General features: G+C 37.6%; 1 protein-coding gene across 1 annotated transcript in view; it reads left to right on the top strand.

Moving 5' to 3' along the window:
• LOC107552467 (serine/threonine-protein kinase tousled-like 2) overlaps positions 1–14,703 on the top strand; it is a 20,697-nt gene extending 5,994 nt beyond the window's left edge. The window contains exons 3-20 of the mRNA XM_016234351.1: positions 1,021–1,087; positions 1,215–1,258; positions 1,387–1,485; positions 3,286–3,393; positions 3,479–3,571; positions 4,021–4,131; positions 4,297–4,433; positions 7,939–8,091; positions 8,175–8,241; positions 8,337–8,434; positions 8,583–8,664; positions 8,973–9,064; positions 10,125–10,214; positions 10,410–10,579; positions 10,700–10,835; positions 11,014–11,125; positions 11,245–11,352; positions 13,944–14,703. Coding sequence (XP_016089837.1) covers positions 1,021–1,087; positions 1,215–1,258; positions 1,387–1,485; positions 3,286–3,393; positions 3,479–3,571; positions 4,021–4,131; positions 4,297–4,433; positions 7,939–8,091; positions 8,175–8,241; positions 8,337–8,434; positions 8,583–8,664; positions 8,973–9,064; positions 10,125–10,214; positions 10,410–10,579; positions 10,700–10,835; positions 11,014–11,125; positions 11,245–11,352; positions 13,944–14,117 — 1,941 coding nt within the window. The 3' untranslated portion in view covers positions 14,118–14,703. The remainder of the gene's footprint in view (positions 1–1,020; positions 1,088–1,214; positions 1,259–1,386; positions 1,486–3,285; positions 3,394–3,478; positions 3,572–4,020; positions 4,132–4,296; positions 4,434–7,938; positions 8,092–8,174; positions 8,242–8,336; positions 8,435–8,582; positions 8,665–8,972; positions 9,065–10,124; positions 10,215–10,409; positions 10,580–10,699; positions 10,836–11,013; positions 11,126–11,244; positions 11,353–13,943) is intronic.
• The last annotated feature ends 8 nt before the right edge of the window (positions 14,704–14,711 follow it).

The following is a 14,711-nucleotide window of genomic DNA, read 5'->3' as shown; positions in this document are numbered from 1 at the left end:
GACATCTCCTTATGCTTTCTCTCGCTCGCCCTACTTTGATGTCATACACCGATCTGATCTTCAAGTCGAACACACATCTTTACTCTCACGTGACCGTGTAATCGCAGCCTCTGCGATTGAAAAATCTACATTTTTCATATCGCGATATTATCGTAAATGCAATCAATCGTTCAGCCCTAATTAGAATTAGATTTAAACCATGTAGATGTCGTCCTTGGTGTAAATGACAGTTATGAAAAGTCCTTTTAATTTTTAGACCTAATGAAAAAGAATATGAAGAACACTAAACCATGTTGTTTAGAAACAGCATTACTAGACCGATCCATCTCCCATTCTAAGTTACGTCCTTTGGCTGTTTACTTATTTCTTTTCTTTTTCTGCTGATGGCCCGCGCTCGACTTGAAGCTGCGCTGCTTAGACCGATGGGTGTGTCATCAAAGTACTACGAGAGCTATAAGAGAGCGCGGACATCTCCTTATGCTTTCTCTCGCTCGCCCTACTTTGATGTCATACACCGATCTGATCTTCAAGTCGAACACACATCTTTACTCTCACGTGACCGTGTAATCGCAGCCTCTGCGATTGAAAAATCTAAATTTTGCATTACATTTTTTTTAAATGCAATCAATCGTTCAGCCCTAATTAGAATTAGATTATTTAAACCATGTAGATGTCGTCCTTGGTGTAAATGACAGTTATGAAAAGTCCTTTTAATTTTTAGACCTAATGAAAAAGAATATGAAGAACACTAAACCATGTTGTTTAGAAACAGCATTACTAGACATTGCAAACAGATGCAGCTTATTTAAAAACAGGCAGACATGCAGAGATTGTTGTGTCTCTGCTGTAGTTGGATGTTGATGTCCAGTCTTTCAGGTTGTATGAGCTTGTAGCCTCTCACATTTCAATGGAAACTTCTGGAATGAATGAGGTGATGTTATGGATTCTTGCATTCGCCTGGCAGCTTACAAATTCTGTCTCACTTTCTCTTTCTATCCCTCCCTCTCTCTTCCTACTCAGACCCCAGAGAAGAAATCTAATGACCAGAGAACACGTAAAAGGAAAGGAGACCCTTTTGACAACCAGGGTGAGTTTGAGTAATGCTGTTGATGTGATTGATGCTGAATGCACTGATTCTCATAGCAAGTGGATGTTACATCTTTTAGAGTGTTGTTTCTTATAATGACTTATAAAAAAAATTCCCCCCCCCCTAGGCAAAGGAGGAGGGAGAGGACACAAAATTAGTGATTATTTTGAGGTAGGCGCATGTAGTTCATTCATTTGGTTATTACTAACCATTTGATCCCCATTATGGTTGAAGTTTTGTTTTCATGCTCATTTTCTCTGATTTAACTTCTAAAGTTTAAATAATTTGTTTGTGCACAGTTTGCAGGGGGTAGTGGTAGTGGTACCAGTCCAGCGCGTGGCATTCCTCCAGTGGCACGGTCCTCTCCACAGCACTCTCTCTCAAACCCTCCTGCTGCCGTGAGTCTCTTTCTTACTGCCAAACCTCTTGTTTGCTCTTGTTGATATAACTATTGAAAGGATAGTTCACCCAAATTGTGTCATATACTCACTGTCATGTAACTATTGAAAGGATAGTTCACCCAAATTGTGTCATATACTCACTGTCATGTTGTTCCAAACCCATCAGACCTTGGTTTATCTTCTAAACACCAATTAAGGTAACACTTTAAAATAACTTTCATTAATAAATCATTAACAAACATTATAGAATGCTTAATGGATCATTAGTTTATATATATATTCAGAGAGTTAGAAACTTGAGAGAATGTGCTGCTTGATGTTTGCTAATAAACTTATTAAACATTAGATAATCATTATTTCATGTAAGTTAGAATGCTTACAAATGTCATTAAACTTTCAATTCAAATGATCAAGCACTTATTGAAAATCTACAAATGATTTTAACAGATGTTATACAACGATTTAAAGCTTTTGTTAATGCACAACACTTGCTTTTCTTTAAAAAAAAAAAATTTTTGTTTTCTCCTATTTATTTATGATTCAAGGAATAGTTATCCTGTTTAATGATATACTGAAGGGTAGTATACTAATGTGAGTTTTGAGTGCACCAAAATTACAATCTGTTATGTCTTTAGCAAGCATTTAGCTAAACTTAACCAGTCACCCTTCACACAAACCTTGTTGTTAAATTCAGGTCTTTCTGGACACTTTTTGCCATTGAGATGACTGCTCATAAAGATACTAATGATTAGTAAACATTTATAAACATTTGCAAATGATGAATAGTTTCCACTTTAGCATTATATAATGCATGTTAATGATTTATAAATGAAAGTTATTATAAAGTGTTACCCAAATTAAGATATTTTTAATGAAACCTAAGAGCTTTCTGTCCCTCCATTGAAAGTCCAGGTAACCAAAACTTGAAATGTCATAAAGGTGTTGTTAAATGGGTCCATATGAATTGAGTGGTTTAATCCAGGTCTTGTGAAGAGATATGATTGCTTTGTTTACTTACAAATAAACACATATGGTAAACACAGAAACATATGTTTGAGCTTCCGTGTTCACAATATGTGATGTGTATGTCAATCATTGTTTAGATGTAAATAAAAGACTAAAATTAAATCTGTTCATGAGGCGTGCATAAAGTGATCATATCTCTTGACAAGACTTCTATTGAATCGCTCTATTCATATGGATTAGTTCTACGACACCTTTATGAAGTTTTGGTGACCTGGACTTTCCATGGAGGGACAGAAACCTCTCAGGTTTCAAAGATTAAACTAAGTCTCATGTGTTTGGAACGACATGAGGATGAGTAAATGATGACAGAATTTTCATTTTTGGGTGAACCATTGATGTTATGTAATTTCAGCCATATATTCATGTACATTAGACCAAAACATTCAACTTGCATATGGACAATGAAAACAACAGTGAACAACACTCCACAACAATAAAAACTAAAGATAATCTTAAAAAAAAAAAAAATGAAATTTTAGGGATGATCAGAGGTCAAGGATAAATATAGTGTACATTGCTAATTGTACATGCTGTAGCTGATGCTTTGGAGTAAGATGACAAGTGATTGCTGTGTATAAGCAGTTCAGTACAAGCATTATAATCACAGAAGTTATAATTATATTTGTATTCGTATACTGTCATAGTAGCAGTAATTATTATTATTAAAAAAACATGATTATAGAGTAGTGCAGAGTGGCGCTCTCATTAACAGTGACCCTTTTTGGTTGCATTTTGTGTTGATGGAAATCTGTTTTTGGTTTTGATTGACAGGTGCAGCAAGGAAGCCCCTCCTCCATCGGCTCAGTAAACACAGACCACTCCCACTCCTCCTGTTCCCACAAGCCAGCTTCTACACACACTCAGCACCGAGCCACACAGGTAACACACTACCAAAAACACACTCCCCTTCGCAGACACTTTCAGATCCTCACTTTCAGATCCACCTTTGTTTGCTCTTTCTCAGTCGGAGTTGACAATGGAGAAGTTAGCGGCGCTGGAGAGCAGTAAGAGCTCGGATCTGGAGAAGAAAGAGGGACGTATTGACGATTTGCTTAGGGTACGACTTTGTTCACACACGGAGCGGTGCTGTTCAGTTTACACTTCTGATCAAAAGTTCAAGTAAATGCCGTTCTTTTGAACTTTCTATTCAATTAAGCATTATCATGGTTTCCAAAGCAGTAGAACTGTTTTCAGTATTCATAATAATAAGAAATGTTTCTTGAGTGGCAAATCAACATATTAGAATGATTTCTGAAGGCTCGTGTGACACTAAAGACTGCAGACATGCTGATCATAAGAAACCTCGTTCATGAACATAAAAAAAAAATTTAAATAAATAAATTCCTACCTCTAAACTTTGATGCCCAAAGCTGTGACTGTAATATGAATTTTTTTCACATAGAGTCAATCAAATGTTTTACATGAATGAGATATGGTTTATAAGACCTATCAGGTTTTACACTGCTGAGAATACAGTGCTTATGTTGGGGCTTTTGTGTGCTGCAGGTAAACTGTGACCTGCGCAGACAGATCGATGAGCAGCAGAAGATGTTGGAACGATGTAAAGAACGACTCAATAAATGTGTTACCATGAGTAAGAAACTTCTTATTGAAAAGGTAAACGTATGTTCAGAGTATATGCAATGGTTAATGTGTGGTGGTGTTCTGTATGTATATTTTACGTTTATATGATGGTTGTGTAGTTTTTATCCAGTTTAAACAGTGCATTGCATGTCCATGGTAGTGTTCTCTGTAATTGCTGAATTGTGGGAATGTTTTCAGTCCAAGCAGGAGAAGATTGCATGCAGAGAAAAGAGCATGCAGGACCGGCTACGTCTGGGCCATTTCACCACTGTACGGCATGGAGCCTCATTTACCGAGCAGTGGACAGATGGCTACGCTTTTCAGAATCTAGTAAAGTACGTGAGTTGCACATGCACACTCCTCTCAAACTTCAGAGCCTAGTCAGATGTCGCATACACTCACACTTCACACGTGCTGAGAGAATATGGTCAGTTTCCCTCCACTCATGTGCGTGTGGAGAGCTAGTCATTAAAAGCTCATTCAGGACTGTTTTCAGGTCTGATGATGAATGAATGTGCTGCTTTCAGCATCGTGCTTGGTGCTCACATGCGCTCCGACCTTCAGAGCCTTCTAACATGGACTTGATACACACAAGGGATGTGCATCTCGATGCATACCCTACGATACATTAAAGATCCATATGAAGCAGCTACCGATGAGATACGATTTACCGCTATTACGATGCAGTGTGATCCGATTTCGATTCAAAACAATGCGATTCAATGCAGTGGGATGCAATGGAGAAAATATGATCACTTTTTTAATGCCTCGAGGCCTGTTTCATAAAACAAGTTAACCAAATAAGCCAGGTTTATTTCATTAAGTCTGACTCATTGTCAAATGATTTGGTTCCATAAAGCAAATTTAACATGGGCCTAGATCAAGCTTAGTTACTGTGGCAACTTATGCTGGGAAACTAACCTGGTCTAAAGCAGGCTAACTGTCAGGCTAAGCTGAGCTCCTTTACTAACCAATAGGAACATAATGATATTACCACTGTCTCATACTATTACTTGACTACTTTTTTTCTTTCTTATTTTTTTTTTTTTACAGTTTCTAGCAATGCAGCCTTTTCTCTCTGGTTTTATGACAGCTATACATTTTATAGTTTGCAGAACATTAGAACTTTACAATCTAAAATTGCTCTGTAAAGCATTAAAATAACTAAATTAAAAGTTAAAATCACTTAATTAAAAATGAAAATAATAAAGAAAATGACTACATTTTAACTGCTATAAAAACCCACATTAACTCATTTGAGCTTAGTAATTACTGTAGCCTACTAGCTTATATTTGATTTACCTATTACAATTACTGTTGTCATAAAAAATACACTTTATATGTAGGTTTAAAATATATATTTTACTCAGAATTATTGCCCTCTTATTCGATTGTGCTCAGTCTGTTTAGCGCACAGATGCGCTCGTTGCTCTCGCGTGCCTTGCCCACTCCTGACAGCAAAATGGATACGTTTGCATGACTTTCTAACATTTACAGAGAAAAAATATACCTGTGGCATGTCAGTTATGCACTGAGGAAAACACAACGTCTCAAATGCATTAAACGGCACAGATATATTCGCTGTTTGCGATGGGGGATTGATTTGATCCATGATCGACGTTAAGGTCTGCTTAAGAATAAGCGTGCTCAAATTAGTGAGATTGTGTGAATTTAATTTGTCGTTAATGGAATCGCTTTAGCCCCGATTGATTTGTTAGGTTATTTCAAGTCAGGTTTTGGACTTTAATCACAGTTTTTCTCTGATCTCTGTGGTGTTGTGATGCGTCATATTCACGCAGCAGCAGCGGTGATGAGAGCACGTGCTTGAGAAACCGTTTAGAGAGAAATCAATCTACATATAAAATATTGGTCACTTTCTAAATAATAAAAGTATAGCGCATCCACTAGTAATTATATACAAATGAATAGCTTTTTACCGATGCAAATATGTTAGAAACGATGCATCGCAATATAAATGACAACTTGTTGCCGATGCACACTTTTTAAACCGATGCATCGCATCGTTAACTTTTTATGCCGATGCACCGAGCGAATCAGGGAATCTTCCCACCCCTAATACACACAAGATTTTTTTTTAATGGAAAATAGATTTTACAAACCTTACATGGGTACCTTTTTTTTTGTATTTTAACTTTTTTCACTGTGAAAATAGCAGTGGAAGCTGACATGGTGTTAAAGTGTTAAAAAAACAACTTGGTAAACACTGTCCCTTCAAAACCAGGTTAAGTGATGTTTCCTTACAGAAGAAGGTGAAACCACTCCTCTTAAACCAAAATACACACACTTGAGGCCAACTACAATAGACCACCTAAACCTGCCAGCACTTGCTCTGCTGCTGGCAAACAGTCGATTGAGTAAATTACCTCAGGACTACCTCAAGTAACATATGAATGTAACTGTACATGCTTATCTATTAATTATGCCTAGTCCCCTGACAAGACCTCCAGGATGCAGTTGAATGGTGCATTCAATACCAGAAATGTGTGATGGAGAGATTAGTTTCAGAATCAAAGTAAATGCTTATAGTTAACGAAAAAAGTGCCCCCTGTGTTTTGTCTAGATTTTGTCTAGAAAAAAACTGAGCAGATAAAAAAAATACTATATTTAAAATTTTAGTTTTTTACTACAATATACATGGCTGTTCAAATAATTTTTAAAAAGTAATAGAAATGTTAGGTAAAATTTATAGTTTTTTTAAATGTTTGTTTTAAACTTATATATATATATATATATATATATATGTGTGTGTATACGTGTGTGTGTGTGTATATATATATATTGGATATATATATATTGGATAAAAGCATATTGCTAAATGCTAAATGCATAAATGTGAATGCAGTTAATATAAAGTTTAATATTTTTAAATAGTAACATTATTATGTGAAATTGCTCTATATCACCATTTACAAAAATGTCTGAAGTAAAAATCTACATAAATTGCAAAAATGTTAGTGTGTGATATTTAACATAATTATATATATATATATTATGTAATTTGTTTTTGTATGTTTGGATTATCACCAGCCCCATATTTATTTACTTTTTCCCCAGATGTTTTGCACTGATTTTGGAATGAAAATTCTATATTATTTTCGCATGTGATTTAAAAAAAAAAAAAATCAGCAGACTGGCTGAATGAAAATGCAATTTTTCACTCTGACAATCTGTGATGCTTATAGAAAAGTAGAAATACACCGATACACATCACTGCACAACTTTCCGGTTCTGACATCTGCTTATAGCAGAGAAGAAAGGCAGTCAAACAGAATTGACATGTTTTCATACAGTCGTTCAGATATTTGTATTCTCTGTGGTGTTTATCAAACAACACCAACAGCAGTGCAAAGACAAGATAGCCTGTTCCGGATCCTTCCTCTGCTTTTTTTTTCACTTAGCTCTGTTTATGAGTACCACCAAGTCATAGTTTTATGTAACCGCAGTGGCAGCTCTGGGCATGAACAAAAGCATGAATCTTATTAGTTGGCCAGCTTTATTCACAGTGTGATGGAAAATAGATTGGAACACCTCGCCATTAAAAAAAATAAATAAATAAAAATCTGTGGCATTTACGGCGTGCAAATGTTTGTTCATGGTAGTTCACTGCTACCCATTCATTCCAGTAGAAGTGTTTAACTTGCCAGACATTCATCTTTGTGTGAACGGGCCTTTATTGGTATATGAAAGTATTAAGGTATTTAAAAAACAAACATGCACAGAGAATGTTGAACTTTATGAATGACAAAACTTTGAAACAAAATGAAAAGAAAAAGTAGGAAACGTGTTATGTAAAATAAAAATGACTTTGTCTTTGTATAGACAACAGGAGAAAGTCAATGGGCAGAGAGAGGACATAGAAAGGCAGAGGAAACTGCTGATGAAGAAAAAACCACCCAATGCCAGTCAGACTCCTCCTCCCAACCTAGAACCCAACAAACGCAAGAGCAAGAGCAATGGCGCCGAGAACGAGATGTAAGTTTTTCTGGCATGTCAGGCTTAGAGTTGTTTAAGAAATTCCGCTTAATTGGCTTTTGTCATAATTTATGTCCTCACAGGTTATCTTTAGCAGAATACCATGAGCAAGAAGAAATTTTCAAACTGAGACTTGGACACCTGAAGAAGGTATTCATATCATCACATTCATATTACAGGTGTGGTTAAATTTGTGTTGTCATGGAGACGAGTCTTAATGTTTTGGTGTTGTGTGTGTGTGTCAGGAGGAAGCAGAGATTCAAGTAGAGCTGGAACGGTTGGAGCGTGTGCGTAATCTTCACATCCGAGAGCTCAAAAGAATCCACAATGAAGATAACTCCCAGTATGCACTTTCAAAGTTCATTTCCACACTTGTGCCATTTTGGTTTCAGCACAGAGTTTATTTTTTTGAGCGCTTTTGAGAATTTTCAGAGTTTAAACATGTCTATGGCGGATTTAAATTATCGTGCAATTGTCTCTCTGATTGTCAGGTTTAAAGATCATCCCACGCTAAATGACCGTTACCTGCTCTTGCATCTGCTGGGTAGAGGAGGCTTCAGTGAGGTCTACAAGGTAACAGATCTGTGATCGGAAAGAATGCGTGTTTGGGTTGAGGGATGTACAAATCTACATATTTTCATAATCAAGTAGTCTGTGGGTTGACTGCAAGACCTGTAAAATCATGGGACGTTCACATGGGATGCATTCTTTTTCAAAATCAGCTGGAGGGAGCTTAATAAACTGAAAACAGAAGAAAGAAAATTAGATAAATTAGTCATCTTCACTAATCAAAAATCAACCATTCTGAGGCATTTGCTAGATTAATTGTTGCTGCTATTTCAAGTCTGACTTTTTCTTCCTGTTCTTTTCTGTTTCTCCAGGCCTTTGATTTGACGGAGCAGAGGTACGTGGCTGTGAAGATTCACCAGCTTAATAAGAACTGGAGAGATGAGAAGAAAGAGAACTATCACAAGTGAGCGCAAACACCTTTTCCAGCCTTGTTTCTTAAAAGCTAATGTACATTTTAATTGTGGTTGGTTTCCCAGAATGCACTATTCTTCCTGAACCAGACTGTGGAAATCTGGGGCCTCATTCATAAAGATGGTGCTTATAATGATCCTTATTGTAAATTTATGTCAGTTTCCAAGATTTTACAATTTAAGTGGCATGTGGCCAAGTATGGTGACCCATACTTGGAATTAGTGCTCTGCATTTAACCCATCCAAAGTGCACACACACAGCAGTGAACACACACACACCGTGAACACACACCCGGAGCAGTGAGCAGCCATTTTTTTTGCTGCGGCGCCCGGGGAGCAGTTGGGGGTTCGGTGCCTTGCTCAAGGGCACCTCAGTCGTGGTATTGAAGGTGGGAGAGAGCGCTGTACATTCACTCCCCCCACCTACAATCCCTGCCGGTAATTTATGTGAACAGTTTATAAAATATCTAAATGACGTAATTATGACAGAGCACTTGCTCATTTGCGCACATGATCATTTTAATGCAAATTGGGATTGTCTATTTACCTTTAAATTTCAATAAACAATATTGGATTAATCTCTGGTATTTGCGAGTGCAAAATGCTTTTCATTTGGTGTACGCCTAATATTGTCACGTCAGTTTTTGCCTTTATAAACCCTGAATTGTTCTGCACTTTTTATACATGAGGCCCCTGATATCTGGGTTTGACTACAGATTGAAAGGAACTGGGTGGAGAGTTAAATGGTGTCGTCAGGACTGCTGTTTTAACAATTAACATTAATTTGCTCTGATAAGAACAACTCTTCCTTTTCTTTCAGACAATAGCTCAAGGCTTGTGGTTGATTTTGTGAGCTTTATGTAGGAACTTTGACCGAAATTGGTCAGACCTTATATAATTATATTCTTGTTCTTATTATGTTTGAAGATTTACATATGATCCATTATTTTATTCAAACCCATTTAAAGTCTTCTGTCAGTGAAAAGTTAATTCAGTGCTATTTTTTTGAACTGCTTGTTGAATTAAGATTGTTGGTCATGAAATGCTTTATAGGCATGCCTGTCGAGAATATAGGATCCATAAGGAGTTGGACCATCCTAGAATAGTCAAACTGTATGACTACTTCTCCCTGGATACCGACTCGTGAGTAACTTGCTCTTGTCTTGTTGAAATGTGAACAGTTTACAAAATAGCCTTTGAAAAGCCTATTTCAAGCTTTCAGTCATTTTCACTAATTTTGTTTTGTTAATTTGACCGTTTTGCAATCAACATTTCACTATTTCACTCCTTAAAGTGGAGAGATGAAAGAGGCCTTGTTTTATGTGGGATTGTTTCTAGATTCTGCACTGTTCTGGAGTACTGTGAGGGGAACGATCTGGATTTCTACCTGAAGCAGCACAAGCTAATGTCAGAGAAAGAGGCCCGATCCATCATAATGCAGGTCGTCAATGCCCTCAAGTACTTAAATGAGATCCGCCCACCAATCATCCATTACGACCTCAAACCAGGTGTGACATGCACAGACCAGTCAACTCTTCTGTACCGGGCCAAGCATGAGAATTTGCACCATTTTAATAAAAAGGGGTGCAAGATGAGACCGTTGAACACTGATCCTTGTGTTTGGCTAGGCAACATCCTGCTGGTGAATGGCACAGCATGTGGAGAAATAAAAATCACAGACTTCGGGCTGTCCAAGATCATGGACGACGACAACTACGGGGTAGACGGCATGGAGCTAACATCACAGGGGGCAGGGACGTACTGGTGAGTGGTCTGCTACGACTGGGATTTCTATACTACTTGAATTTGATCAAATGAACTGAAATCTCTCTCAACACAAAACTGACTCTTGTTTTAAGGAAGTGTTATGTAGTTTATGGTCTGAATGTTTGGACATACAGCTGAGCCCCAAACGCAAATCTCTTGCCTTATTGTGCTCCAGGTATCTTCCCCCAGAATGCTTTGTGGTTGGAAAAGAGCCACCTAAGATCTCCAACAAAGTGGACGTTTGGTCCGTTGGAGTCATCTTTTACCAGTGCCTCTATGGGAAGAAGGTAAAAGATACACGTACACGCATACTTTTTCTAACAGTGGCTGTGTAGTCACTGTCCACTGAGATGTTGGTACCTTTCTTTCCTCATCTTTTTTTTTTTCTTTTTTCTTCACCACACAGCCGTTCGGTCATAATCAATCTCAGCAGGACATCCTCCAGGAGAACACTATTCTCAAAGCCACAGAGGTCCAGTTTCCTCCTAAACCAGGAGTCTCACCTGAGGCTAAGGTACTTATTCAGATGGTTCACTTTTTTTTTTTTCTTTCTTTCTTTCATGGTGTGATCTCAGAGTAGAGGGGTTTAGTCTCAGGATTGTTGAAGTATCATGAAACAAGGGTTACTGGGGTCCCATTACTCTTTTATACATCGCCCCATGAGCAAATCTCTAGAGTGTTAGAACTTTTAAGATTTCTTTTCTCTTCCACATTTGACTATAAATTATAAATCCTCCCCAGTTGTTTAAAGGGGTCATATGATGTTGCTAAAAATAACATTATTTGGTGTAATGAAATGTGTTTGTGGTTTAAGATTCAAAAAAACACATTATTTTCCACATACTCTACATTGTTTCTTCTCTATGCATCACCTTTCTGAAACGCATCGATTTTTACAAAGCTCATCAGTCTGAAAAGCGAGGTGTGCTGTGATTGGCCAGCTCATCTTTTTTTTTTCTTTTTTCTTCACCACACAGCCGTTCGGTCATAATCAATCTCAGCAGGACATCCTCCAGGAGAACACTATTCTCAAAGCCACAGAGGTGCAGTTTCCTCCTAAACCAGGAGTCTCACCTGAGGCTAAGGTACTTATTCAGATGGTTCACTTTTTTTTTTTTCTTTCTTTCTTTCATGGTGTGATCTCAGAGTAGAGGGGTTTAGTCTCAGGATTGTTGAAGTATCATGAAACAAGGGTTACTGGGGTCCCATTACTCTTTTATACATCGCCCCATGAGCAAATCTCTAGAGTGTTAGAACTTTTAAGATTTCTTTTCTCTTCCACATTTGACTATAAATTATAAATCCTCCCCAGTTGTTTAAAGGGGTCATATGATGTTGCTAAAAATAACATTTTCACTGTTAATTTTTTTGCTCTATGGTACATCATCTTTAATTTAATAGCATTAGAGCTGCTCCATTGCAGCGGCTTAGTACTGTAATCATGCGCTTTGCTGAAATAATGCAGGGAACCACTCGTTATAAATCTCCTAACTGTGAAATTTTCAGAAATAGAAGTTGCATTTTTTCATCTGAAACATGCAGCGATTTATTTTCCAAAGCCATTTGGGTTGAAGTGTTCTGGAACAGTGTTGTAAATACAACTTAACCACTGATTTCTAGTCGTGTCCTCTTTTGGAAGACCAAACAAAGTAGTTTCGCTTTCACAACGAAACACAGCGTCACAGCGGTGGCAACAGTACTACAGTGAGAATAAAAATTACGCCGCCTTTCTTTGCGTGAACATTTGGGCGGTGTTATGCAAATCTTCCCAGACATGTTGGGGGTGTGTTAGAACGAGCCGTTTTAGGTAGGTGTGGCTGACTCTTAACTTTTATAAAGAATATCTCTTTGGATTTGAGACTTTAGTCTTTGCAACTTTACAGATCTTCTTTATGCACCAAGAGCTTGTAACACTCCAAAGAGAAAGGAACATTTGAAATCGCATCATATGACCCCTTTAAATTGACATTTATTCATATTTATTGGAATAGTTTCATTTCAAGTTTATTTGTATAGTGCTTTTCACGATACATATTGTTTCAAAGCAGCTTCACAGAAAATGAAAGTTTCTACATTGCATTAGTAATTACATTACAATACTAACATTTTAATTACACTACCATACAGATGTTTGTGGTCAGTAAAATATAAATACTTTTTAAAGAAATGCTTTTATTCAGCGAGGATGTATTAAATTGATCAAAAGTGACCAGTAGAGACATTTATAATGCTAAAAAACTTTGTTAATTAATGCTGTTCTTTTGAACTTTTTCAACAGAACTCTGAAAAAAAACTATGTATCACTGTTTCCACAAAAATATTAAACAGCGCAACTGTTTTTAACATTGATGATGAGAAATGTTTGTTGAGCAGCAAATCAGCATATTGGAAATGTTTCTGAAGGATCAGGTGACACTGAAGACTGGAGTAATGATGCTGAAAATTCAGCTTTGCACCACAGGAATAAATTACATTTTTATAAAATACTGAAATTTAAATTAGTTATTTAGAATTGTAATAATATTTCACAATATTACTGATTTTACTGTATTTTTAAACAAATGGAGACTTGATGTGCATAACAGACTTAAAAAAAAACATTGAGGGGAAAACAGTCAGAGTAATAATTAGGGCTGCAGCTGATTTTAATAATTGGTCAATTATTTTGATTATTATGTGAAATGTAATTGTATTTCTGATAGAAAAATTTAAAAATGCCTGTCTTGCTCAGTGTTTTTCTCTTGCCTTCTGTTGCTCTGTTTGTCCTCTCTCTTGCTCAACACCAAATGCTGTGGTCACTTTAGTGGCACAAGGAAGGTTGTGGGATTCTGTCATTAATGGGGTTTTGTGTTGCTAGGAGACTTGTCATAATAATGACTATTCGCATAGTGAGTCAGATTGGCTAATATTTGCTCATGTCTCTGGAACTGTAATGTTTATTGTCTGCCTCCTTTTATTTAAAATGTAGATTCTGTATGATTTTTAGATTAATCGCACAAACCTGCCTTCAGCTAAACTACTTCCATGCATGGCTGTTGATGCTTTTCTACTTGAAGATGTTATGATAAACTGAACACTTTCTAATTAATTTCTTGTCTACTTCAGGCCTTCATTCGCAGATGTTTGGTGTACCGTAAGGAGGATCGCATCGATGTTCATCAGCTGGCCAGTGATTCCTACCTCCTCCCGCACATACGCAAGTCAGTGGCCGCCACCGGTAACTCCAGCACGGCCGTTGCCTCCACCTCCAGCTCCTCCAACAGCAGCGCCTCAAATTGAGAGCTCCGTCCATCCTTGATAGTTTTGACTGGAGCAGGCGGTGTGGGGCGTTTGCATTTTGCCCCGACCCTCTCTGCAGTGCACTGGAAGGGGTCTCAAACCCCTTACCTGCCAAGCAAGGGAGCAGGAGGAAAAGGGTAAGAGAGGGATGGAGACAAAACACATCCCCTTCCACCCTTCTTCCTCTCCCAGGCATCTGGAGGCTTGATATGTTTTATTTTATATTTTGGATGGGAGAGGACTAAAAAGCGCCCCATGAGTGAGCCAGAGCGAGAGGGAGTATTACCTGTGAGAAGGACTGAACTGCAACGGCTCAGACTGGTGGAAGAGACTGGTATATGCCCTGCACCCCACAACACACAAACACATGCACACACACATATAAACACACATTTATAACGAGGTCAGCTTGATTTTTCTTACATGGCAACACCGTTGATGGGACAAGCCCACTCATACTAATGTGCATTCAAGTGTACAATATTCCTAAAGAATCTGGAGATGCTCCATTCTGACACAAAGCCCGTCCCGGCCCATCTTTCTCTCTCTCTCTCTCTCTCTCTCTCTCTCTCTCTCTCTCTCTCTCTCTCTCGT

This window comes from Sinocyclocheilus grahami, unplaced genomic scaffold (genome assembly GCF_001515645.1).
Source record: "Sinocyclocheilus grahami isolate Dianchi unplaced genomic scaffold, SAMN03320097.WGS_v1.1 scaffold451.1, whole genome shotgun sequence".
NCBI classification, from domain to species: domain Eukaryota; kingdom Metazoa; phylum Chordata; class Actinopteri; order Cypriniformes; family Cyprinidae; genus Sinocyclocheilus; species Sinocyclocheilus grahami.
Note: the sequence above shows the minus strand (reverse complement) of the source record. Positions and strands in the feature narration are given on the sequence as shown.